Source organism: Mangifera indica, chromosome 10 (assembly GCF_011075055.1).
Source record: "Mangifera indica cultivar Alphonso chromosome 10, CATAS_Mindica_2.1, whole genome shotgun sequence".
Classification (NCBI taxonomy): Eukaryota; Viridiplantae; Streptophyta; class Magnoliopsida; order Sapindales; family Anacardiaceae; genus Mangifera; species Mangifera indica.
Genome location: NC_058146.1, coordinates 3,402,780 through 3,429,476, shown reverse-complemented (window position 1 = coordinate 3,429,476; position 26,697 = coordinate 3,402,780). Strand labels below are relative to the sequence as shown.

The 26,697-nt window shown below is 35.1% G+C and overlaps 5 protein-coding genes and 1 long non-coding RNA gene across 15 annotated transcripts; 3 read left to right on the top strand and 3 right to left on the bottom strand.

Moving 5' to 3' along the window:
- The first annotated feature begins 634 nt into the window (after positions 1-634).
- On the top strand, positions 635-3,936 carry LOC123227570 (thioredoxin-like 3-2, chloroplastic). 4 transcript variants are annotated; one of them, XM_044652616.1, is made up of 6 exons: positions 635-1,110; positions 1,853-1,927; positions 2,513-2,579; positions 3,025-3,042; positions 3,190-3,300; positions 3,702-3,936. In XM_044652616.1, the coding sequence occupies exons 1-5, from the start codon at positions 821-823 to the stop codon at positions 3,292-3,294; spliced, it is 555 nt and encodes a 184-aa protein (XP_044508551.1). In that variant the 5' UTR covers positions 635-820; the 3' UTR covers positions 3,295-3,300; positions 3,702-3,936. The 4 variants fall into 4 exon arrangements, 3 of the variants coding, with proteins under 3 accessions (XP_044508551.1, XP_044508552.1, XP_044508550.1); XR_006504539.1 differs by lacking the exon at positions 3,702-3,936 and having other exon boundaries at positions 636-1,110; positions 2,960-3,042; positions 3,190-3,519; XM_044652615.1 differs by lacking the exon at positions 3,702-3,936 and having other exon boundaries at positions 638-1,110; positions 3,190-3,519.
- A 1,953-nt stretch (positions 3,937-5,889) lies between these two features.
- Positions 5,890-12,171, top strand: LOC123227566 (pumilio homolog 4-like). 2 transcript variants are annotated; one of them, XM_044652608.1, is made up of 12 exons: positions 5,890-6,041; positions 6,233-6,286; positions 6,568-7,243; positions 7,414-8,215; positions 8,391-8,973; positions 9,060-9,201; positions 9,288-9,395; positions 9,612-9,824; positions 9,902-10,012; positions 10,776-10,970; positions 11,407-11,581; positions 11,661-12,171. In XM_044652608.1, exons 3-12 carry the CDS (start codon positions 6,578-6,580, stop codon positions 11,696-11,698), a joined length of 3,033 nt encoding a protein of 1,010 aa, XP_044508543.1. In that variant the 5' UTR covers positions 5,890-6,041; positions 6,233-6,286; positions 6,568-6,577; the 3' UTR covers positions 11,699-12,171. The 2 variants fall into 2 exon arrangements, with proteins under 2 accessions (XP_044508543.1, XP_044508542.1); XM_044652607.1 differs by having other exon boundaries at positions 5,907-6,137.
- An 87-nt stretch (positions 12,172-12,258) lies between these two features.
- Positions 12,259-13,417, bottom strand: LOC123227569. The gene is made up of 2 exons (XR_006504538.1): positions 12,472-13,417; positions 12,259-12,396 (listed from the first exon to the last, which is right to left on the bottom strand). It is a non-coding gene; the product is annotated as an uncharacterized LOC123227569 (long non-coding RNA).
- A 141-nt stretch (positions 13,418-13,558) lies between these two features.
- On the top strand, positions 13,559-18,013 carry LOC123227567 (protein FLOWERING LOCUS D-like). 2 transcript variants are annotated; one of them, XR_006504537.1, is made up of 6 exons: positions 13,559-15,488; positions 15,755-16,513; positions 16,615-16,660; positions 16,759-16,904; positions 17,150-17,248; positions 17,367-18,013. XR_006504537.1 is itself a non-coding variant. In XM_044652609.1 (5 exons), the coding sequence occupies exons 1-5, from the start codon at positions 13,712-13,714 to the stop codon at positions 17,167-17,169; spliced, it is 2,748 nt and encodes a 915-aa protein (XP_044508544.1). In that variant the 5' UTR covers positions 13,559-13,711; the 3' UTR covers positions 17,170-18,013. The 2 variants fall into 2 exon arrangements, 1 of the variants encoding a protein (XP_044508544.1); XM_044652609.1 differs by having other exon boundaries at positions 17,150-18,013.
- Positions 18,014-18,203: 190 nt separating this feature from the next.
- On the bottom strand, positions 18,204-21,332 carry LOC123227568. Of its 5 annotated transcripts, none has more exons than XM_044652612.1 (2): positions 21,214-21,332; positions 18,204-19,221 (listed from the first exon to the last, which is right to left on the bottom strand). In XM_044652612.1, the coding sequence occupies exon 2, from the start codon at positions 19,215-19,217 to the stop codon at positions 18,393-18,395; it is 825 nt and encodes a 274-aa protein (XP_044508547.1). In that variant the 5' UTR covers positions 19,218-19,221; positions 21,214-21,332; the 3' UTR covers positions 18,204-18,392. The 5 variants fall into 5 exon arrangements, with proteins under 5 accessions (XP_044508547.1, XP_044508546.1, XP_044508548.1 ...); XM_044652611.1 differs by lacking the exon at positions 21,214-21,332 and adding an exon at positions 20,916-21,070; XM_044652613.1 differs by lacking the exon at positions 21,214-21,332 and adding an exon at positions 20,916-21,049 and having other exon boundaries at positions 18,204-19,245.
- A 1,328-nt stretch (positions 21,333-22,660) lies between these two features.
- Positions 22,661-26,239, bottom strand: LOC123227679 (serine carboxypeptidase-like). Its single transcript, XM_044652778.1, has 9 exons — positions 25,719-26,239; positions 24,987-25,155; positions 24,759-24,878; positions 24,475-24,618; positions 24,245-24,395; positions 23,948-24,036; positions 23,321-23,579; positions 23,074-23,207; positions 22,661-22,973 (listed from the first exon to the last, which is right to left on the bottom strand). Exons 1-9 carry the CDS (start codon positions 26,045-26,047, stop codon positions 22,845-22,847), a joined length of 1,524 nt encoding a protein of 507 aa, XP_044508713.1. The 5' UTR covers positions 26,048-26,239; the 3' UTR covers positions 22,661-22,844.
- Between the last annotated feature and the right edge of the window lie 458 nt (positions 26,240-26,697).

The window sequence follows — 26,697 nt, the reverse complement described above, 5'->3', positions numbered from 1 at the left end:
AACCTTTCCGTGTTCCAAATATAGGGGAGATGGGAAATCTCTACCTCTTTTTCGCGGGAAAAATTTTTTTCCCCATCTTGTTAGAAATATAATAAAATGTTTATTAAGATATTATAATATATTTATAATAATTTAAATTTTTTAAAAGTAATTTAATATGTAAAAGTTTAGAGATGAACTAAGAAGAGAATGGATCAGAGATATATATATCCATATTCTCATCCCACTCAGATTATGAGAATTTTATCTGTTCTCGTTCAGTCTTTATCGAAAAATCTCTTTCTTATGCAATGAAAGGTAGATTGAAACTCTAATTTTACCAACATAATTATCATATATATATATAACCTCACCTAAATTGGATAATCTTTTCAAGATTAAATCAATCATATTGGATAAATCAAACTCTTAAATTTAGTGGCCGACCCGACTCTATAAATATTGGACCTGCCATCTCTACGTTCCAGTTAGTACTTTTAAAAACTCTTGAAAAGGTATCATAAAACCCCTTGTGAATATGTATTTGCAGATCAATGTCACATTCATATTGTTTGGCAATCAGTTTTGAAGAAAAAATGACGTAATGTATAATTTTATCACGTTGATTTAAAAAACAAAACAAGAGACATTTATAGTGTTTATATTTTGTCAAACCGTAAGATGGCATAAATTATTCTCAGAGACCACCCTATTCTCACCGCGGAAGCGAGCCCCGTGAGGTACGACTATTCTCACCACGCAACCTACTCTTTTTCATAATTTTTGTTCAGAACAAAAGACCGTCCAACAGCTTTTGTCTGTCTTTCTCTGCAACGGCAACATGTGTGCTGCAAGAACCCATCTGTCTCCAACTCTTAAAACTCTCAATCTACATCCCTCACTTTCCACCTCCAAAATCCTTTCTTTGCCCATAAAATCTTTTGCTTTTCCTGGAAAAACTCGTTTACTGATTGAAGGGGAGAAATTTAGAGTTTCAAAAGAAGGATCCGTGCAGCAGCTGGACGATGACGCGCCTGTGTCTGTTGAGCTTGCTCCTATCAGTAGCGAGAGCCAGTTCGATCGGGTCATTGCGGAGGCTCAACAGCTTGAAGAATACGTTATCATTGTCTGGTACTGTTGATTTCATGAGATTTTTGGTTCATTTTTGTCAGAAATAAAGCTTTATTATATTCAATGAATTTTTTTATTCCTTGTTTTGTTGATAATAGTTTTGATTTTGATTCACTAGGTTGATGTTGCACGTGGGTTTGTTCTTATTTTGTTGTGGGTAATGAAATCTGGTTGAGATTATGCGGAATCTAGAAAATTGGTAGGAAAATTTCTCTGTTTTGGCATACTGGCTCTTATTTGCAAAGAGTTTCTGATATTCAAACATATGATCTTTTTTATTTTTCCGGAAAAGATCCCTGTGGCTAATGTTTATTTAGTTTGAACTCCTTTCAATTGAGTTTTACTCTAAATAGTTGTCTAAATTGATATTTTATTGGTCACTTCAAAGGCTGTAGATTGTCTGGGAATCTGATAATCTTTCTTACTAATTGTAATCTTTAGTATTTGCAGTATTGAAATGTTCAAGTTGAAATAATTAGTCTGTGAATTGAACTTAGGATGACCTTATTCCCTTCTGTGCTTCTTGGTGACAGTTGCAGTTATTTTATTATTCAAATTTCTCTGCTTTCATTGTTCATACAGTTCATTAAAACATCTTGTTTAAGAGTCATTATAATAATTGATTTCTTGTGGTTTTCAAAATTGTCAATTCTTGCTATCAGGAATGGATGTCGTTTGTGAATCCATTACTTATTCTTTTTCTTACAAACTTATATTGAATTGGTATTATGTGAACTTGTAGGATGGCAACATGGTGCAGAAAATGGATGTACCTGAAACCAAAATTAGAAAAGTTGGCTGCTGATTACTATCCACGGTTAGATTGATTTCCTCTCTGATAATGTAAACTGTTGGAATTACGAAAACTTGAAACTTTTGGAAAATGATGCTGTTATTTCTTGAGTTGATGTATTTACCTGAAGCTTTGCTACATAGGAAGACTTCATCACTCATCTCCTTCTCCCAAGTATTTAATGATTATTTTTAATCTTGTAAATCATTTAGCGGCTGTAGTTTTTGCTTTTTAAAGATGTAGCATAAATTTCATTCTTTTCCATTTGATTTTGATAGTTTAGACTGTATCAAAATCTTTTTAATTTCTCTTGCATCTTTCAATTGCAAATTGTAATGTCCTACTTTCCATAAGCAAATTTACAGAAGTTGTAGTCACCTTTTTTTATTTATTCTGTGGGTGTGGAGTGGACATGGCTATGTCGGGACATGAACAAGAAAACCTATAAAGTTAAATTATATACCATAAATCAATTAAACCATATATGAAGTTTATTTTTGAGTTACGTATGTCTTTATGAAATTATTAGTGTATGTGATATTGACTACGCTAGTTAAATTTTACATGTTATAATTTTCTCTTGTTCGTTTTGTTTGACAATTGCCTTAGATTGCAGTTCTACTATGTAGATATCAACACTGTTCCCCATAAGCTTGTTGCTCGTGCAGGAGTCACGGTAAGTTTCTCATAATTCGATAGGGACCTTGTATTTTCTGTGATTTGTGCTGGTGTCCAATTTATTAAAATTCAGTAGCTTGTACTTGTAACAAATGTTTATTTTTATCAGCTACTTTAACAGTTATCTCTTATGTGGAACATTAACCTCTCAGCTATTGATCTTTAAGTAAATGCATTATGAACAAAATGATATTCCAATTGCATACACCTAAACATCTAGTGAATAGATTTTCTAGTGTAATAAAAATAAAATATCTATATTACTGATGAAAAACAGTTGAACAATATGCTGTAAAAACGCTATAAAATTTTGATGAGTTGGGGACTTGATGAGTCAACACTGGTTTTTGAATGATACTTAGTAACATATATCTGCAGAATGTGATTGACTCTTAATTCTCCTTTTTATGTGTCTCTCACGATCAACACGGGAATCCATTTAGAAAATGCCACTTATTCAGGTAATTTTCTTTATGAATATATCGCAACTTCATGCTTTTTGGTTGTAAATAAGGTCTGATATGTTGAAGTCTGATTATTTAGTTAGTTGTTACTGCTATCTATGTATCTTCCTCGACTGGATCTGAATGAAGGTACTTGTGTTACAGCTATGGAAGGATTGCAAGAAACAGGATGAACTGATTGGTGTCCATAAAGCATACTTAGTTGTAAATGAGGTTCGCCAAATGATCGAAAACCAGAGTAACTTATGATTAATGGTATGAATGACATTTTAACCCTCTTAAGCTTCTACCTCATCTGTTTTTCGGTTCCGATTTTTTCAAAATCTTTCTTTTGTAATTTCTTTCCGTTATAAAAGAATCAAAAGGGCTTACTGCACAACTGAACTGGAATTTGTTTCTGTCAAATTCTCTGCTCTATACCATTTCATTTTACTATGTAAAACACAAAAGGAAAAGAAAATTTTATTCAGAATACATGAATTTTCTTTTAAGACTTAGAACCAATTCTGGTTATTTGCGATGCCAATATTTCTTGTTAACATGTAAATGCTTGTTAATATGTAAATGATTGATGTATAATCATGATATGATTAATTGATTATCAGTCATCTAAAGTGGGTGACTTATGAGGTTGTGAGTGTGGTATGGTTTTCCGGGATAAGGGGTGGTGGCTCGGTTGCTACACTAGTTGTGGGTGCAGGAGAGAAGGTGTCTTGTAGGGTTGGAAGGTGGGGTGGTTTGTCAAGGTAAGAGGATGGCAACTCGGTGGCAGTAGTAGTGGTAGTGGGGGCTGACCAGGCCACCCAAGAAAAAAGGGATGTAAGTGAAGAGTTAGATTTTGGGTTTAAAAAATATGATGTATGCATTCAGTGAATGAAAAAATGTTTTAAGGCAAACTTTGGGTAGGAGAATGTTAATCACTCTTTTAATTAATCTCCTTTTATTTAATTGGGAATATATTTAATTTAGTGGAATATAAATAAATCCACATAACTATTTCCCACCTAAGTTTTGATAAAACAATGATTTTTCACTCTTAAGTTTGAAAAGTTTATTTACTTATTCGTCATCAATTTTGGTTAATGAAAACTGTTTGGTTTTACTATAAACTATTAGTTTGTCAACTTTAACAAAATTATGAAATTGTTATAAACACTTAATACAAATATTAATGAACAATCCGTTCTTACGTTTATTGAAACTATAAAAATATACCAAATTTTTATCACTAACATGTCACCACCAACAAAGAGGGAGAAGTTGCAAATGGAGTGGGATGGTTATGGTGACAAAGAAAATTGTCACAGGAGAGAAGCAAGACACAATCACGATAAGAATGACATTGACGATGGCAAGAGAGACACAAAATATGAGAAGTCTTGAAAGATTTTGATATAGTGACAAGTAATGTCGATTTCTTATGTACCATGAGTAACTCATGTCAAGGAAGGATCTAGTCTCAAGTAGTACTAATTTGACTTTTATCAATTGAGAGAGAAGAGATCTAGTCTTCAAGTGTCGTAAAGGCTAGATCTAGCTTATTGATTCATGTATAGGTTGTGTCAATATTGTTAGAAGCTATATATAACCTTTTAAAACAAATTGATCAAACTCGAATCTGATCTCAACAACATGTTGAAAATGGACGAAGAAGAGGGGTAAAAAGAAACTGGAGGGAATGAAGGGAAAAAGGAATAAAATAAAAAGGTCTTTGCAAAATGATATTTTTACTTTTTTAAGTAACAATTTTAATTAAGACCAAAGGACTTTTGCCTAGTTCTTATCATTTATCTTTCAAAAATTCAAATACTTATTCATTTATTAAATTTTGTTGTAAGGGTTAAAGGTAAAAATGTTATTTAATTAAAAATATTAAAAAAACAAAAATTTATCACGTTTATTTCTTTAGTTTAAAAATTTAACAATTTTTCCTACTTAAAGTTTAAAAAGTGACAAATTTTTCCCTAGGGTTTGAAATTATCACAGGAGATATAGCAGTTCATTGTCCCCAACCGTCTTTGTCTATGATCTCTCTTCCTCCTTTGGAAAATTTATCAACCTCTCTTCCTCCCTCTCAAATCGCCTTTATCAGAGACAAAGACAAGTTCATTTTTATTTAAGATTAATATGATTTCGTCTTCATCTGAGACAAAAACAAATTAAGTCTTCGTCTCCAACAAAGATGACCAACGATGGAGGGAGAAAGAAGTCAAGAGAGATAGAGAGAGAGAGAAAATACAACTGAAGATGGTGAACTTTACTATTTTCTATGATAATTTCAAACCCTAAGAGAGAATTTGTCACTCTTTAAACCTTAGGTGAAAAAAATTATTTGATTTTTAAATTAAGGGAGGAAAATGTGATAAATTTTTGTTTTTTTAATATTTATAGTTAAATGATATTTTTACTCTTAACTCTAACTACAAAACTTAATAGATTAGTGGTTATTTAAATTTTTTAAATATAAACGGTGAAAACGTTGAAAAAGAGTAATTTTTTGGTAGGAATAAGTCCTTTAGCCTTTTAATTAATTATAGTAAATGACACGTGAACAAATACATGAAGAAATTTTTCATGAAAGTTAGGGTGGAAAAGAGTAATGTTATGTAAATAATTTTGTATATAAATAGTAATATGCCATTGTATAATTATATAGTTTAAAATTAAAGATAAAATAATATTTAATTATGTGATGATATATTATTATTTATGTACAAAAATTGCACATATAATTTATTGTAATGAAAAATCGTTGTAATATCAAAATTTGGGTTTAAAATAGTAATTCCACCTATAAAATAACCCTTTTAGTCTTTTCCGAAGGATAGTAGTAATAATAATAAGTTTAGGGATGTAAAGCAGCACCGTCACCGAAAGGAGCATCGGACGGCTGATACCAGATTCTTCTTAATATGGTCACAGTGAAAAAACAAGGGACCGTTTCGAAGAATCAAGAGGCTCACGCGATCTTACTCTCATTTATCTTCATCTTTCCTGTATATAATAACATCTCACTATGCAATATTTTTGTTCCTAGATTTTCTCTCGCACCCTTTCCATTTTCCTTTTAATTAACTCCCATCTTTCTAATCGTTAAGTTCCCTTACACGGCGCCGTTTTTGCATTCTTCTTTCTATTTTTCGTTGCGAATTTCACGATTATTAATTATTTTTTTCCTCACTTTCAGGTGCTTTTTATATACAAGCAGCTTGTTCATGTTGGTGACGATAATTTTGTGAAGGTTTGTGTCTATTTTATTTTATTTTTATATAGATGATTATTATTGCTGTTTTTGGTTGTTGAGAAATTAAAAGAGAGAATTGAAACTCAATTGTGCGTTAGACAACTGATTGATTTATTCTAGGTGAGTTGATTTTGTGTATACAATTTCTCTGCCATGAAACAGATGGTTAGGATCTGGGATTGAATTTTTATTACAAAAATTATTTAAAGTAATTTTCTGTTTATTTAAATTTATTAAATTTAGTTACTTATATGTTTTATTTTTTTGGGGTTAATTAGAGTATTGGAGATGGTTCCTGTGAGTAACATTAACATGTTACAAGAACCTCATGGGAATTTGAATATAGAAGATAGCTTGAACACTGAGCTAGAATTGATTTTGCGAGCACAGTCCAACCGACATCAACAAATTCTTCAGAGAGAAAGGGATCTTAATATTTATCGAAGTGGCAGTGCGCCGCCCACTGTTGAGGGATCACTAACTGCTGTAGGTAGTCTGTTTAGGAATAATATTAGTAGTGCCGGTGGTGGTACTGGTGCTAGTGCTAATCTTAGTGGGATTTTGTCTGAAGATGAGATTCGCTCACATCCTGCTTATCTTTCATATTATTATTCACATGATAACATAAACCCAAGGCTACCACCACCATTGTTGTCAAAGGAGGATTGGCGTATCGCACGTAGGCTTCAGGGTGGTGGGTCATCTTCTGGGGGCATAGGGGACTTGAGGAAGAACGGTTTAGATGGTAGTGATAGATCCTCATTGTTTTCAATGCAGCCAGGGTTCTCCGCACAGCAGGTAGAGAATGAATTAATAGAATTGAGAAATGCTGCTACGAGGAATGCAATAAGGAACACTTCAACTGAGTGGTGTGAAATAGATTCTGATGGGTTGATTGGATTGTCTACAGCTGGACTTGGGGTGAGGAGGAAGAGCTTTGCTGACATTGTTCAGGTAATGTGTTGATTGGATTATTTATATTTGAACTTAGAAAAATTGCTTCTGTCTTGCCTAATGCTGTTCAGCCAAATTTTTTGAATGTGTGCAATTATCAAAATGAAATTGTAGGTAATGCGTTTGGTTCTTCATCCTTAATTTGACAATTTGGTATTGATGCGTTTTAGGAAGGACTTGCACAACCTGCCTCCTTGTCAGGCCACCTGTCACGCCCGGCAAGTTGTAATACCTTCCGTGATGGTTTGGGTGCTGTTGGTGTATCCAATGCCCATCCAGCTGCTTCATGTAATGGAGTAGAATCCCTTGGGGCCCTTCAAACAGCCGTAGCTCCCCCAGGACTTGTAGGAGTGAAGAGCCTTAATAGATCTGCTTCTCATTCTTTTGCATCTGCAGTGGGTTCATCACTGTCAAGGAGTACTACTCCTGAAGCACAGCTAATTGGGAGGTCTCCTAGTTCTGGTCTTCTTGCTCCTGTTGGGAGCAGAGTTGGGCCTATCGAGAAGAAGGTTGCTGTTAATGTCCAAAATGATCCTTCTGCTGGTATGACCAAGCTTGCTGAAATTGCCGCTACATTATCAGGTTTAAGCCTGTCAAATATTAGACATGCAGATGAAGATAGTCATGCACTGTCTCAGCTTCAACTGGATCAAGATAATCAGTCTGACTTCCTGTACAATATGTCCAATGGTCATAACCAGAGTTTGCAGCAACAAGTCATAGAAAAGTCCAGTGCAGAGAATCTCTCATTTTCTGCAAACTATATTGATTTTTGTCGGAAAAATGGAATTGTACTTAGCCATAGTGGTTCTATAATAAATTCCAATGGGCAAATAAATGTTCCTAGAAGGACAACTTCACCCAATGTTTACTCAAAAATGAAGTCTATAGGGTTTGGAAGTTCAGAAGGATCTGTTGTTAGACATCAGAATGCAAATATTTCAAGTGCAGACTTTGTTGTCACTGCACCTGGTAATTATTTTGCTTATTAGAAGCTCAATTTTCTGGTTAAGAATCAATTTGATACTGGTTAATCCTGTCTTTTACTCTCGAAGTTTTTTAGTGGTATAATTTTTGCAAGTGTTCTTTCAATAAATCTATAGTACCTGGCCAGATTACTATTCATGTTGCATTTGTTTTTGTTCAGGTTCTGCTTTTTCTGGTATTGGAGATGGACAAAGTTTGAGTGGATTGGTCAATCCTGTGGGGCTGGACCTTTGTTCTCCATCAGTGGATCCATGTTATGTTCAGAACCTCCGGAGAACATCTGATTATTCAACTCATGGTGTGGCCAGCCTGAGTGATCCTTTAGATGTTAGGAATAACTTTGGCATTTCATATGGAGACTTGGATGGGTTGCAGAAAGCACAGCTTGAGGCATTGCTTGCTGAACAGAAGCAACAATATGAACTGCAACCTTCTGGAAAGTCTGGTGGTTTGAATCATGTGTACTATGGGGGTCAATCGTATAGACTCGGTCTGCCGTATTCAGGAAATCCATTTTTCAATACGGTGCTTCCTTCTGTTGGATCGGGAAATTTCTTGAATGAGCAAAATTCACTCTCTGCTTCAATGATGAGAAGCTCAGTGAGAGGGCCTGTGTCATGGCATTCAGGTGCTGGCAGTAATATGGAAGTTAGATTCACATCATCCTTCTTAGATGAGTTCAAAACCAACAAGACTAGGTCATTTGACCTTTTAGACATTGTTGATCATGTTGTTGAGTTCAGGTATGTATTTACTGCATTCTTCGGTGTTTATTTTACATATTTATTGGTTAGAGTATTTAGCTAATATTTATTCATATATATTACAGTACAGATCAGTATGGGAGTCGGTTTATTCAGCAGAAACTAGAAACTGCTACTGTGGAAGAAAAGACCAAGATATTCCCTGAGATCATTCCTCATGCTCGTACCTTGATGACAGATGTTTTTGGAAATTATGTAATTCAGAAGGTATGTCCCCTATAATTTGAAATGCTCAAGCACATCCAACGCATAAAATTTAAAATTATTACATAATTTGTTTACATGATTTGCAGTTTTTTGAGCATGGTACAGAAGATCAAAGAGCAGAGCTAGCCAGCCGGCTTACTGGTCATGTTTTGCGTCTAAGTTTACAAATGTATGGTTGCAGAGTGATTCAAAAGGTGCTTTCTTCATCTTTTACCACTTGATCTCATTTTGTGTTGATATGGTATCTGCATATTCTAGGTAATTTAATTTTTTTTTCCCTGTTTGCAGTTTTAAGTCGTGATACGATTTTGTATATCTTCGATTTGATATTCTGATTGCAAGTAAATTCTTCATCATTTCATCACTCTCTCTGGATTGAAATCTTTTTAATCTTCTAATTATGACCACAGGCCTTGGAGGTGGTTCATGTGGATCAGCAGACTCAGATGGCTGCAGAGCTTGATGGTTCAGTTATGAAGTGTGTCAACGATCAGAATGGTAACCATGTTATTCAGAAGTGTATAGAGTGTGTTCCACAAGATCGAATTCAATTTATCATCTCAACTATCTATGGACAAGTAGTGGCTCTTTCCACCCATCCTTATGGTTGCCGAGTTATTCAGGTTAGAAACTTGCAATTTGCTTTTTGTTTTTCAAGTGAGGCTTGTGACATTAATTTACTATGTATTTTGGCCTACAGAGGGTCCTGGAACATTGTGATGATGTGAAAACGCAGCAAATCATTATGGATGAAATTATGCAACATGTATGTGATCTGGCACAAGATCAATATGGGAACTATGTCATTCAGGTACTCACAGATTCCTTTGTTCTGATCTTCCATATGTGTATTACGGAAACTGAATATATCTGCTATAAAGGCTGCTTGAGTAGTACAGTGTTTACTTTTTTTTTTTCCCTCCAGAATCATAATATTAATGTTTCAGGAGTGAACCAGAGTTTCCAAATATTGTTTAGTTGATTGATTCTATGAAAATTGGGTTGGTTATGAGCATTGACTAGATTTAAAAAGATTTGCCATATAATCATCCATGGTATGAGCAGATACCTATATGCCTACAAAATTTAGAATTTCTAGTAACCTGTAAATGATAAATCAAATGATTTGCATGTTGGAAACTGAATATATCTGCTATTTGGCTGCTTGAGTTGTATAGTGTTTACCTTTTTTTTTTTCCTCCTGAGTAATACTTTTGATGTTTCAGGAGTGAACCAGAGTTTCCAAATATTGTTCAGTTGAATGATTCTATGAAAACTGGGTTGGTTATGACCATTGACTAGAAATAAAAGGATTTACCTATTATATCATCCATGCTATGAGCAAACACCTATATACCTACAAAATTTAGAATTTCTGGTAACCTGTAAATGATAAATCATATGATTGCATGTTATTCTACTTTCTTTTGTGCTTTGTTTTATTTCTTTTCTGGTGTTGAATTGCTTGTTCAATTTTACACCTGTCACATTGAAAATTTTGCTTTATTACAAGAGGTAACTTTTAATGTTCAATTTTCTCTTACCTTATGTTTGCGTTTTTCATTCTTTGTTAGCATGTTCTTGAGCATGGTAAACCACATGAAAGATCCACTATCATAAGCCAGCTTGCTGGACAGATTGTGAAGATGAGTCAGCAGAAATTTGCTTCTAACGTGGTGGAGAAATGTTTAACATTTGGGAGCCCTGAGGAATGTCAACTTCTGGTGAATGAGATGCTTGGTTCAACTGATGAAAACGAACCTTTGCAGGTATAGTGTAGTGCGTTTTTTCTGTGTGTAGACTTGTTATTCCCATACAAGTTCTTAGAACATGTTAAAATGTGCATGTAATCTTCTGTTCAAGAAAAGTAACTATGAAATTGAATACTCAAACTATTTGTGTCTCTATAGCATGAGATGCATTTAATGGTGCTGTTATGATTTTTTTCATTTTTAAATGGAAACATTTACTGTTGCATAGAAGTCAGCTTTCTTTTTTGGGTGCCTTGAATGTTTTTTGGACTCAATATTTTAACTTCTGAACAAATAAGCTTGTTATTTTCAATATGTTTCTTAATTTATTTCATTTTTGAAAGAAGAGAGACTAGACTAGATGTTGTCCAATTCCTATTTTGCTTGGAACAGAACGTTTCAAGTTTCCACTGATTTTTTTGTACCCTGTGTTGGTAAAATTGAAAAAATGCAGGCCATGATGAAAGATCCATTTGGAAACTATGTTGTGCAAAAGGTACTTGAAACTTGTGATGATCGGAGTCTAGAATTACTTCTTTCTCGCATCAAGGTTCATCTCAATGTGCTGAAGAAGTACACTTACGGAAAACATATAGTTTCTCGCATTGAGAAACTTATCGCAACCGGAGGTGACAAACACTTGAACCTATTTGTTGTGTTTATTTATTTTCTCATGGCTACAACTAAATCTTAACTACTCAATGGCAGAGCGACGCATACAAATGTCAATCTCTGTCACTTCCTGAGATCTCCTAATCTGGAACTCAGAGTCAGTCTCCTTTGCTGTGGCAGAACTTCAGAATGACAGTAGAAGAAGACGCACTGCGCCTTCTGTATAGCTAACATGGAGGTGATTTTAGCATCTTATCTTCCTAATTCTCATTTTCCACCTGGTCTAATATTTGTAGATAAACATAAAACTAGCCTCCTGAATAAGTTGTTTTGTCAATATTTTAATTGTAAATTCGGTGGAGGGTCAATTAGGTATAGAGTAGATTGTTGGTCGATATATATATATATTTTGGGACTGTTGATTGGAGTATATAATTTGTAAAGCGGAACCAGTGTAGATGCAGAATCAGAGTGATGATGTAGGTAGGTAGGAGAATAATTCATTTCAAGCAGAGACTTGAATATGCTGGAAACAAAACTTGTTTGTAAATAACTTTTTAAAAAATTTTGAAGCAGATATATAAATATGTACTGACTTTGATTTTGATTTCCTCGGTCGAGAGTTTATAGTTATGGGTTAAATTTTCGAATTTTGATTAGTATATTGAAGATGGTTTATGTGAAGGCAAAACTGTTATAAAAAGGACCTGAAATTTTTATGAAAATTAATATGGGCAATTAACAAAAATAATCAACATAAAGGAGTTCATAATGGCATCTCCCACCTATTCTCATAGATGAGAAACTGCAGCACAGGCATACAAAATCGAGACTGCACAAAAAATTTTTGAACTGTAACAAAACAACAGATTGTTCGTCGCGCCAATGATTTATGTCAAAACCTTACCTCCAGACGGTTGCACATTTTTTAGGCAGCTACTCTGACAAGAAACAGCTTCTGCATCCACTGTAGTGCCCGTTCGCTCATGATCTAATGGGGACAACACTACATGCCAACACACCATCCGAAGTAAATATCGCTCCATGGTTTCACAACACGAACATGCTAATGAGGTAAAACTTCTGATACTCGATTTACTGCATCTGCCGGAATCTCCCTTCCAGGGACACTGACCTTTAAAAGATTGGTGTACCTGTTGAAAAGAATATAAATTGTTAAACAGATAGATGTATGATGTGCAGAGAACTTAGAATAAGATCAACAACCATGTCGCTACTACTGACTCTGCAGGGACAAGCGAGTTTTCATGCTCTGCAATGAAGGCAAGCAAGGCCGGCAAACAGGGAAAAAAACACTAATGTCAAGTAGCAGTATAAAGACTTTCACACAAAACACTGAGTTTGATAACTTGCCTCAAATGGCATATTTAGTAGTTCATAATAGCTGCAGAAATTTAATCTAGCATTATATGCAATTAAAACTGACAACAAAATTCATTGAATTGAGATGAATTTCTTCTATTCTAATATAAACACAAAAACAAGGACGGCATTCGCAATTGTATATCCCATCCTTTCTCTTGGCAACCAAACAGAAAGCACACTTGAGAAGAAATTGACTCCAGGTCGAACACGGAGAAGAAGAAACAAACTAATTAATACGCGAAATTCAGAGCTAACTAGATCATAAACCGAATCTAAAACCTCGACATTAAAGTAATTAAATTAACGAAGCTGAGACGTCGCTTCGAAAAGCCGAGTGGAGTGATTAGAGGTAGCTGTGAAGTGTGGTTTGATTCGGATACTGCATTTTGAAGACGAGTTCGTCTAAATAGAGATCTCTTTGGAAGAAAATGAAGAAAAATCAAAAGCTATATCTGGAGCTATCAGACTGTAAAATAAGGAAATGAGCATCCAAATTTGACGGGCAGAGCATCAGTAAAAGTTTTATATCTGTAAACTTTCATTGCCAGCCCTTTAACTAAAAAGAAAAAAAGAAATGAATACAGGGGACCCATATGAGCCTACGTAGCCCAATAGCTCAGTTTGGGTCATTGTCACCAATGCAGAGATCCAGCTACATAATCACTTTCATTTAGATTTTCTGAGTCACCAAAAGCTCCCTATCTCCTCCCTTAAGCCACCGCAACTGCCACCGTGCCATAGACGGCTTAACCGACCTAGTTATGGAGCCATCGAACCCATCGCTTGACGAATTTTCTCAATTTCCTCCTCTCCATCTCCAATTCTTCGAACCACCGCCCAACCCTAGCCCTACCGCAGCCCCGACTCCAGCACCTGCACCAGCTCCAGTCCCAGGTCCATCGGGTCAAACTCCACCACCCGCCTATCCCGACCAACTTCTTTCCTTCCCAGTCCCCAGAAAACGACGCCGTGGCAGATCCCAACCTAACCGCAGTGCTCTCACGGTGTCGTTTCATTTGCCCAGTGTCCCCACCACTCACTTACCTCCAAACAAATTACAAGTCCCTGAATCCAATACTAACGCCAATGCTAACTCTTTGCCCAAAAAGACGCCTGATATCGGCGATGAAATTATAGTAATCAACAAGGAGTCGACCTCCGAGGCTTTAACGGCGTTAACGTCTGGATTTCCGGCTGATTCGTTAACCGAGGAGGAGATTGATTTCGGAGTCTGCCGCGTGGTCGGTGGGATCGAGCAGGTGAATTACATTCTCATTCGTAATCACATAATATCGAGATGGCGCGAAAATGTGTCTCGTTGGGTGAGTAAAGAAATATTTGTTGATTCAGTGCCTAAACATTGTCATTCTCTGCTAGATTCAGCGTATAATTATTTGGTTTCCTACGGGTATATAAACTTTGGAATTGCGCCGGAGATTAAGGAGAAGATTCCGGCTGAGCCTAGTAGTAGTAAATTGAGAGTTATAATTGTTGGTGCTGGGCTGGCAGGCCTGGCTGCTGCTCGACAGTTGTTAAGGCTAGGGTTTAGGGTTACGGTTTTAGAGGGGAGGAAGCGGCCAGGTGGGCGAGTTTATACAAAGAAGATGGAGGGAGGAGAAGGGAATAGAGTGATTGCATCAGCTGATTTAGGAGGGAGTGTGTTGACTGGGACATTGGGGAACCCTTTAGGGATTTTGGCTAAGCAGTTAGGTTGCTGGCTTCACAAGGTTAGAGATAAGTGTCCACTTTACAGGTTGGATGGGAAGCCAGTGGATCAGGAGATGGATATGAAGGTCGAGGCTGATTTTAATCGGCTTTTGGATAAAGCGAGTAGGTTGAGGCAGTTGATGGGGGATGTTTCGATGGATGTATCACTTGGGTCTGCTTTAGAGACCTTTTGGAAGGTTAGTGGGGATAACGTGAATTCAGAGGCAATGAGTTTGTTTAATTGGCACTTGGCGAATTTGGAATATGCTAATGCAGGCTTATTGTCTAAGCTTTCTTTGGCATTTTGGGACCAGGATGATCCATATGATATGGGAGGTGATCATTGTTTTTTGCCTGGAGGGAATGGGAGGTTAGTTCAGGCATTGGTTGAGAATGTCCCAATTTTGTATGAGAGAACTGTAAATACTATTAGATATGGTAGTGATGGGGTTCAGGTGATTGCTGGGAGTCAGATGCTTGAGGGTGATATGGTGTTGTGTACGGTTCCCCTTGGGGTTTTGAAAAGTGGTTCAATTAAATTTATACCAGAGTTGCCTCAGAGAAAGCTTGATGCAATTAAGAGGTTGGGATATGGATTGTTAAATAAGGTTGCTATGCTCTTCCCATATGTGTTTTGGGGAACGGATCTTGATACATTTGGACATCTGACTGATGATTCAAGTAGTCGAGGGGAGTTTTTTCTATTTTACAGCTATGCAACAGTTTCTGGTGGTCCTCTCTTGCTTGCTTTAGTTGCAGGAGAGGCTGCTCATAATTTTGAGAGCATGCCACCTACTGATGCAGTGACCAAGGTTCTTCAAATTCTCAAAGGTAATTTGTCCATCTCCCTGTTTCGCATATGCCAATTTGTGTTGTGGCTCCTGCATGTTTGTGTTTGTGTTTCTGCCATCTTGCATGGGTTCTGTGCATATGTGTATGCACTTGCATGCAAGAATTGAAACGTTTGTAACTTGTGAGTTTACATTCGCAATTAATACATGTCATTCACTCATATAGCTCATGTCCAGAAATAAACTGTGTGTTTGTGAATTTCCTTATCAATCAGATGATTTAGCATGTACTCAATAATTATGCAGGTATATATGAACCACAAGGAATCAATGTTCCAGAGCCTATCCAAACTGTCTGTACAAGATGGGGTAGTGATCCTTTTAGCTTAGGTTCTTATTCTAACGTTGCAGTAGGAGCATCTGGTGATGATTATGATATAATGGCAGAAAGTGTGGGGGATGGACGACTCTTCTTTGCTGGAGAGGCTACCACTAGAAGATACCCTGCAACTATGCATGGAGCTTTTCTTACTGGGCTTAGGGAAGCTGCAAACATGTCTCACTATGCCAAAGCTCGAGCCTTGAGGACAAGAGTAGGCAGAAACCCATCAAAGAATTCTCATACATGTGCTTCTTTACTGGAAGATTTGTTCAGGGAACCTGATTTAGAATTTGGGAGTTTTTCTGTTATTTTCAGCCAAAAGACTGCTGATTCAAAGTCTGCGACTATTTTAAGGGTGGCATTTAACGAGCCTCGAAAGAAAAATCATGAAGGATCAAGACCAGATCAACAGCATTCAAATGAAGTGCTTTTTGAGCAGCTTCAGTCACATTTCAATCAGCAACAACAGCTTCATGTTTACACTTTATTAACACGGCAACAGGTGCTTGATCTAAGAGAGGTCAGAGGAGGTGATGACATGAGGTTGAACTACCTCTGTGAAAAGTTGGGAGTGAAGCTGGTGGGGAGAAAAGGTTTGGGATCTACTGCTGACTCAGTAATTGCTTCCATAAAAGCTGAGAGGGTCATTCGCAAAACTTCTTCAACTTTGTCTTCAAAATCTGGTGAGAAACCTTAGGTCTTTTCATTTTTTTTTTACTTCCCCTCTATAGGTGACATACTGTTCATAGAACTTTTAATGACCTTTTTTTTTTTCCTTAATAAGGTACTTCGAAGCTGAAAACTGGCACTTTGAAGCAAAAAGTGGTCAAGTATGACCTGAGGTCTTGGTATTATTGTGTCTGTATCATCTGATCTTGAGTAACCATCTTACTAATTATAAAATTTCTCTTTTAAATAAAATTTTCAGAAAGGCCAAAACAGTGAGCAACGGGAAGAAGTCAGTGTCATCTCCTAGCAAGCCAATACCTCTTCCTAATTCTAAGATGGTGAATCCAAATGCTTCAGAGGAACACAAGATAACAAATCAAGTGCCTGCCAGTGCCTCTGGTTCAGGTATGGAAAGATGGCTTTTTAAAATTTGCTCTTATACATCTTAACCCTTCCTGTTTTAGATATTTTGTTGAAAAGAACGATAATAACTTCTCCTAAAGCATTTGCTTAACTTGTGCATGCTGAACTGTGAAGTGAAAAGATACATGTTCTTCAAACGGCCAAGTTTCCCATATTTGAACATCAATATTGAAACTTTATGTCCAATTTTACAGTAGAATATTGAATCAGTACTTCTGTCTTTTTAGGGCAAGGTGTGACGTATTAAAGAAACTGTCAGATTGTCTCTCTATGTCAAGAGTGTGAGAGGTCAAACTACCGTGGACCAAGTCTCTTTCTATTAGGAGGTGAGAGTTCCTCTTGAAGTGGCTAAATGTCATAAGCTGATGCTCATCTGTTAATCACTCTACTGAAATTTTAGAGATCCCTATTGTAAACCATTTAAGAGGTTCCTTCCACTTGCAGAAGCACAAAACACCTGATGTGAGCCTGTGAGTTGATAAGCCAAAAATAAAATATCTACCCAAACAAATCCTTTTCTACCAAGAAGCCAACATTGTTCAGGACCTTCACCATGGTCATTCCACAGTGTGCGAATTACCGAGGATGGCACTCAGCCGCCTGATATGACTCTGTGGATTCCTAGAAATATTGGAGCTGGTTGCTAAACTGATTGTCCACAGAGAAATGGATAGTTTTTCAAGGAGGCTTTTCCATGTGTATAAGTGAATCAGATTCGAGCATGGCTTCAAGCTTCTGATTACTGTTTCTATTAAACTTTTTTATGAGGATGCAGCATTGTGTCTTGGAAGGCTGCAGCTTCGCTTCGAACATTATCAAGGCTCTAGTGTTGAAATCTTGTACTCAGCACTGTTTAATTGGCGCATGTCAAAGTTTTCTGAAGGCTCTCAAGTCCAAAAAACGCTACAGCATGACTTGAGCTCATAAAATCTTCTCTGGCAGCTTATGAATTTCATTTTCAGCAGTCAACAAAATATTTTCTTCAGTTGCTGCATTTTTATTTTATTATTAATGATAAGAAATCTGTGTAAATAAACTTCAAATGTTAAATTAAACACGATAATGGCACGATGGAGCTGCCCATTCCTTCACATAATGTCACCCTATTTTGATATGATTTTTCTTGTGGAACTCTAGATTCTATAGGGTCATGCAGTTCTCGCTTGATGAAAAATTACATTTACAAATTAATTATACAAATTTATTTGTATAAACTAAGATGATAACTTATGATGCAAAGGTATAATTGTTTTTTTTTATTTTCATTTTAAAATCAATCAATCAATCAAATTCTATTACTTCAGTTTATAAAGATAAATTTATACAAATTATTTGTACATATAATTTTACTCACATGAGTGATCCATTGATAAACATCCTGTGGCACAACAACTAGGCAGTATAAGATCATTTCCCGGAGAATTTATAACAAACAGTACTATTTACAATCTAATGAACATTCTTTCTGCCTTATGTTGCTCTCTCAAAATTATCCAAGTTACAGCCAGGCCCTCCCAACCATTCTTCAAGTTTGGCTTCTTTATCTGCTTTGAAGTCGTCATAATTTTCTGACAATGACAATAATTTTTGGGCTGATATGCTGACATCATCAGCGGTTACCTCCTTTCCTTCTTCTTCTTTTTCATGGAGGTCATCTGCAAACTGACTTGAAAGAGGCAGTTCATCTGAGTCTATATCTGCCTGAGAAGAATTTGTACCGGCGGATGCAACCGATAGTGGTGAAGTAGGATAAGACAATAGCTTCTCACCCTGTGCTGAGCTGATAACTTTCGGATCAAGTAGTCGCCACTTGAAATTACTGGCCTTCTGTTTTGCTGACTTGAATGCATTTGTAAAATAACTACTTTTCAGTTCATCATCTGGATTGGCAGGAACTGAACCACGACCCCAGGTAACGGGGGTCCAGGAGCCAGTTCTCCCTGTCTGAAGACTGAAAGTTCGTTTATGGATTAAACCTCTCTTTGGTTGTGTCGTTGACATAACTGTAAGAGATTTCATGATGTCCTTTATCATATCATCAGCTATAGAGAAACCACACCCATTCATTAAACTTGCCATGCTGACAGAATCCTCCAAATCTTCAGTGTGCAAACTTGTTTCACGAGACTTCTCCACAAGATTGTTCTTGATATTAACAAGATTCGGTACTGCATTTTGAGTGTGCTGCTGTATATAGAAAAGCCCTACAGAGGGCTCATTCGCCATGAATTTGATCATCTCTGTCAAGTTTTCAGTTATCTCCACAAAGCCATCAACAGTGGAGAATCCATGCATCTTCCTGCAGGTGAATGGCAGTTCATCACTGACTTGTCCAAAAAAACAAAGCAAGATGCATATCAAAGAAGAAGAAAGAGAAGGTGAAATGGTACATAAAAATGAAAAAAAAAATTCAATGCAGTTATTAGTAAATTAGTTTTCTGATTCATCACCAATTAATGAAAATTAATCACAAGTTGTTACAAATGTAATAATCATATGATCTTGTCTGCACACAGAACACCTCACTCTAAATCGTCCTAATTTAGAAATGGCTTTCCTGCACATGACAACAGTTAGGAAGTCCATTAATCTAAAAAAACTGAAACCTCATAGTATACAATGATCATGTATGAGCACACTACTGTTCAAGCACTAATCTGGAAAATTGGGGGAAAAAAATTGACAAGACAATTGTCTCCCATATAGAATCATATCCTTTTTTGCATAAAGTATCATCAGATAGTTGCATTCAGTTATCACCTTAAATGTTGTTATATACTAGATACAGAAGAAGAGTTAATAAGAAACTTAAAATAATAGTTGGTTGATTGATAATAGCTTTACGAATTTCTCCAGGCTTGGAAATTAATAATGTCATAGCTCACGGGGCATTAACTCAGCCATGCATAGGTAGAACAGATATAGCTTCATCAGCCTCAAGATTTACTTTAGGTATTTCTTTCATTTGAGTTTGAGAATTATAGAGATCTAATTTAACTTCTGAAAAGCTTAACATAACAATAGTTACATTTATCTTTTAGATCTAGGAGCAACTGATAGACAGGATATCAACCAAAAGCCTATCTATGCATATCAGTTTCAGCAGCAACTAGTTTCAACCTACACGGCAAACAAAGAGTCAGATTTAAAATCCTTGACACAAGTTACCACAGCTTCATCAAAAATCCCAACTGCTTGGGATGAGAATCTGGGATTGCGCACTTCTCTATTTTTTTTATAAGAAACTCAAGAAAATTTATAAACATGGAGAAAAAAAATATAACGTGAACAAGCTGTCAGAGTTATATATATACATGGTATGAGTCAAGACAGCCCAAAAACAAACTAAAGATACAGGACAAAAAAAAATAGAAATAAAAAGAGGTCCTGAAATCTGCAAAACCCTAAACGCTTAAATCTTTTAATAACATGCCGGCAGCCTCGCAATAGTTCAGAAGAAGGAAAAAAGGCACATCTTGTGATTACTTAACCACATAAACATTAAAGAAAATCTAGACAAAAGAAGAAAAGCTGGTGATAGGAAAATGCCAATAAAATCAACAATATCCTCCCAGCTTCCACATCAAGCATCTCGATTTGATTTCATAATCTGACAAACAGTTCTTCAATCCCTATCAAAATCTGGAAACATCTTATTTGTACATAAACTATTATTGAACCAACCAAACACCATAATCGCTACAACCTTCAGCTAATTCAACAGAATTCAACACAGCCCTCTTCACAACAAACGTTTCTTTGAACAAAGATTCTCCAACAGAGAAAGGTCAGGCAAAATCCAATACCCACATAATAAAATCACGTAAAAAACAAAACACATCTCTCAAAATCATTAATTTTCAAAAATTTACTCAAATTGTAAACACACCAAACATTAAAAAATACAGTACAGAATAGAAGGTAGAATCAAAATCACTTAAAAAAAGAAAACCTAGAAGAAAGAATAAATTTTCCGGGTGCCTTTCTCTTTACCTTAGCTTTAACTTCTTCGTTACCGGGATCTGTCTGGGTGCTCCTTATCCATATCCAAAAGCATGTACCTTGTGCTTTATCTCGGTTAATTTATTCCTTACGGTTCTAGCGACAAAGGGTTATTAATTGAAAGGACATTCCACCGAAGATTTATTGAAACGACTTAGTTTTACCTTTTAAATTAAAAAGAGTCAAATTTTCATCAATTTATTAAAATTAATAATTAAAAAATATTTATATTATTTTATTTAAATATTGTAATATTATAAATAAGTTTTCCGGGTGCCTTTCTCTTTACCTTAGCTTTAACTTCTTCGTTACCGGGATCTGTCTGGGTGCTCCTTATCCATATCCAAAAGCATGTACCTTGTGCTTTATCTCGGTTAATTTATTCCTTACGGTTCTAGCGACAAAGGGTTATTAATTGAAAGGACATTCCACCGAAGATTTATTGAAACGACTTAGTTTTACCTTTTAAATTAAAAAGAGTCAAATTTTCATCAATTTATTAAAATTAATAATTAAAAAATATTTATATTATTTTATTTAAATATTGTAATATTATAAATAAGGATATAAATATCATTTTTCAAAACCTACTAAAAGCAAATGGGCATCTCCTTTTCCTCATTTCGAAAATTATCGTATTTTTTAATATATTTTAAAAATATATTTATAATCCCTATAGTTTTCAATTTTTATATGACATAAACACTTTTTTAATAATCCTGGTAGTTTTTAATTTTAATATAACATATCCACATTTAATTTATTATATTTTATTATCTTTTAATATAATTATAATTTTTTAAACTATTAAAAATATATTAAAATAACAAAAAAAACTTTTTTTACCATTTTAAACTAATTTTTTATTTTTGATTAAAGGTAAAAAAAAATTATTTTTTGACTTTAAAAATAAAAATTTACCATTTTAATATAACTTGGATGAATATAATAATTATTGTGTCTTTAGTAGAGCTTGCGATTATGAGTATAAAGAATATAATTATCACTGAAGAATAGTCTATCCCTGATACTTTGGTTTATAGATCAGAGATATAAAAAATTCATTTATTCTAATAATTTAAAAAAAAAGGGTAATTTTACTATTACTAAAATAATCATTATAATATTCACATAAACTTTATCAAACAAATTATAATTAATTTGAGTAAATCTGCTTTCTTTCTTTATGAGTATTTTAAATGGATGGTTATGAGTTATGATCATTTACTATAAAATTAAAATAATATGTATAATTTTACAGGTAAACAATAATATATCACCATATACTTAAATATTATTTTATTTTTAATTTAAAATTATCTAATCATATTATAATATATTATTATTTATACACAAAATTTTACATATTATTTACGCAAATAATATTACTCTTAAGTTAAACAAATAGAGTTTATCAGATCAAAATTGCAAAACATCTCAAACAGTTTTCCAAAATTTTCATCCCATCTGAAAATTTATCCGGAAAAAAATTTAAAAAAATAAGGATACCATTTGGATGAGTTATTACAAATATATTTTATATAAATGTAAGGGATCATCAAATTGCAAACTAATTACAAGCTTGTCAATTTCAAATTAAAACAATTGAACTTTGATCCTAACAGAATAATAAGTTGGAAAATCAAGTCGAAAATGAAAACCTCTCAGAGGTGAGAGTAATAAAAAGGCACAAACATAAATACACACATATACACATACATACATACATACATATATACATAATATTATGCATACAAGCAATAAGTATATATTTAACTATACACATGATGTATCACTATGTAATTCAAAATTATTTAATTACATGATGATCTAATCATTATTAATACTCAAGATTGATTCAAGTTTGTGACCTAATTGTATGTGAAAGCAAGATAGAATAAGAGAAAGGATTAGAGGAAATCACATCACAGCCACCAATTGTTCTGAACGGGCTGCAGCTACAAGCATTGTTCCTTGGATCCATCTCCTCAGCATCTCTAATGAAGCCTTAGGCTGATCCATAGGAACCATGTGACCGGCATCATGGACCTGTTGGTAGATATAACATGCAACCACATAAGCGTCAATTATCAAGTACTGGTGCACACCTCCTCGCACATACGCATGCACATGAGAGAGAAAGACTAACCTTGAGGAAGCTGAGCGGCCCATAAGTCCTCAGAACTCCAGCTTCTGACTCATCAACTATAAAGGAAACTTCAGGAGATTCTACAAAGTCTTTTTTACCAGACCATTCCATGGCACGAACCCATCTTGAATTACCTACTCACCCAGGTAAAAACCAGCAAGAGTAAAACGGTAAATGTAATTTCTTCTAGACACAAGATCATCAGATTCATGAGATATTCACTTCATAATTGAGCTTAGAAGCTTACCAAGCCAATTGCAAATGAGATCATATTCTCCAGCATATACAAGCAATTTGACTCCATCCTCAAGAAGTTCTGGAATTCCAACTTCAAGATTCCTCATCGAGTCCACAAGCATAGCCTGATAAACTGTTGGGCTACATGACACGAATTTCAAGTCCCCAACACCAATAGCATCCCTGACAGACTTCTGGTTTAGGAATTTCTCCATGTTTGAGAAGTCATAGCAAAGGCTCCCCTCACACTTCTTTCGAATGTCATAGTACTGCAGAGTGAACATACAAATGCCTGTAAAAACATAAGATCTTTCTGTTGTTTTCTCTAACACACACTATTCTCATGAGCTGTATGTTACTCTAGAACATAATAGGAGGAGAAAAATCGGTAATAAATAACAAGATTAACAATCATATCTGCAGGTTGTTGATAACCAAAGACCTCACTGTTACAGTCTTTCCTCTATGACAATTATACCACTTCTCTAGAACTGTTGGACTTTCTAAAAACTAATATAATTTTGGCAGCAAAACAATCTTATTGAAATAAAACCAAACAGCTGTAATCATGGCCTATCTTTCAAATGATGCATATGATGAGGGGAAAAAAGCTTTAATTTTTTATGAACAATCATACGTTTGTATCACCAGCAAGTGCCATGATGCTACTGAATATGGCATTGCAAACAAAATATGAAGCCAGGCATGAAAGGGTACCGTCAGTGCCTGAAACAAGAAAAAAAACAGGAATAACCACAGAGGCAGTACTATCTGTCGACAAAATAGAACCTAACACAGATAAATATGTAAAAATAAATATTAAAAGAAAATGTCGAATTCAATTAGCAAAATGCAACCATAAACAGCTACAAGTAGCATGAGAATCAAGTGAAATGGTGAGACAACGATGAAACAGTCTCAGAGAGTGAATTACCACAAAGCTTTATGGCCACTTCACACACTGGGATAATCTTGGTGATACGATCATACTGACTTTTTTTAATGATTCCCATTTCCAATGCATAATCTGGGTAAGCTTTATATTGCATACCAGGATCGGTCAGCCCATTACCAATGGCAAATCCCTGTTCAACCATTTTGTGTTGAGTAATATAACAAAATAAATTGATTACTAACAACTTATTGGGGGTACTAATTGAATACCTTCAGATTTATATGAATTCCTTCCTTAGCTTTGTTTCCTCGGTGGACACGAGAAGCAAAGGCGGGAATGTAGTGCCCAGCATATGATTCTCCAGTTATATAGAAGTCATTCTTTGCAAGCTGAGGATGCTCCTCAAAGAAGGCCTAATAAAATGGAAGAGCCAAGTCATACAAATATTATACACATATAAATCTTAAGCATATAATAAACTTCTGTATTCCAATATCTGTCCCACTAAATTCGAAATGACATGAACTCTTATAAATTATGGTTTAGGACCAACCTGTAAGAAGTCATAGAGGTCATTACTAACTCCATCTTCATTGTGACGAATGTCACGTCTATCTGAAGTGTAACTGAACCCAGTTCCGATAGGTTGGTCAACATACAGAAGATTTGATGCCTGTAAAATCACCACAGAATAAGTTAGTTCTATCATAAAGAAGACACCCAGGTGTCTTCGTAGCATAACTCTAACACAATAAATCAAAAGAAAAAGGGTATAAAGTACCTGATCCCAACCATATTCATTCCACACAAGAGACATGTTTTTTGCAATACTGAAAGGACCATTTTCATAAAATATAGCCAATTCACTACTACACCCTGGCCCTCCTGTCAACCAGATGACAACAGGGTCCTGTTTGCTGTTGCGTGATTCAAAAAAGAAGTAAAACATCCTACAAGACAACCGCAACAGTTCAGTGTGTAACTCAAACAAAAAAATTAAATTAAAATCTCAATTCTAACTCTCAAATTCTCTGTAACCCAAAAATCACAGACTAATCCTTAACGAACACTTCAACCTTCAAATTTCAAATTTAAACAAATTAACTCAATGTTTCTGATTATACTCCTAAAACCAAAAAAAAAAATCCCTCCAAATTGAGATAGAACTAAAAATAATTTTAAACTAACTCTAATACGTTCTACAGACAGAAATAAACCCAACAATTGCTCACAATAGCTACACCAAAAAAAATTATAGAAAAGACACATTTCTCGGTTGAATTAAAGTGTAAATAAATTTACATTAATATGGCTAAATATTGCCTCTCAATTGACATTTTTCAACTACCAATTATTTACCATCAAACCTTAAAAATAAATCAATTATCGAACTCATGCTTAAACAATCTTAACTCTAGGGTTTATTTACGCCGCACTAATCTTCTAAATTCCTCAAATTTGAAAAAAAAAAAAAAGAAAACACCAAAAGCAGAATTAACAATTAGAAAATTACTTAGCGGCATGTGAATGGGAAATCTTGTAATAGCCAGCATGGTGACCCAAGTCATCAACAGAGGCTCCACTAGCAAGGTTCGGAAACTTAAACCGCTTCTCAACGATCTTCTTCTCCGATTCAGCCAAAAAAGCCGTCGAGTCACGGCGGTCATCCTCTATATTAACATCGTCCTTAGGAAACAAGTTGAGTTCCCTGATCATCTTCTCGGCATCCACGGAGGGGAAGCTGGAGCCGCTCAACCAAGGGTCATTCAACAGAAACGCCGAAGACGAGATGAAGAGATGAGATAAGAGTAGCGACAAGAGAAGAACTTGTTTGATATCCATTTTGTCGAGAATTTGCGACGAGAATGTTGGAGACAGGAGCTTTCATCAGGGGGGAGTTGAAGATCAGAGACGAAGCAGAGATGGGACACGTGGCAATTCGTCAATCGTAGACTCGTAGCAAAATTAAGAGAATGTTAGTTGTTGCAGCGGGAGGGGAGGCTGTGTTGTGGCTGGAGGGTGTTCTTGGAAATGTAATATCTATGATTAGTTTTGTTGCTCAATTTTTTTTTTTTTTTGGTGAATTAACTTGTCCCACCCATGGTTTGATGAGATGACAATTTCCATCTTTTAAGTATGAAAAAACTAATTTTTTACCTGTCTATTAAAATAAATTTACTCAATTGTTAGTTTTAATGATTAAAGGGTATTTAAGTAATTTTGTTCAAATATTATTCACTAGAGCCTAAAAACCATTGCTGAATTGTAAAAGAATGAAATGCATGTATGTTCGAACTTATAGTTTCAAATTATTGATGTATTTTCTTGTTATCAACTTATGTGTATAAAGGATAAATTACGATAACAATGATTATAAGAAAACTAAAATAAGTCTATTACAAAGTGCATACAAATAAACATGAAGATAAATTGAAACAAATTAAAGAAATATGTGACACTAGGTTTTTACATTGTTTGATCAAATAATCAGA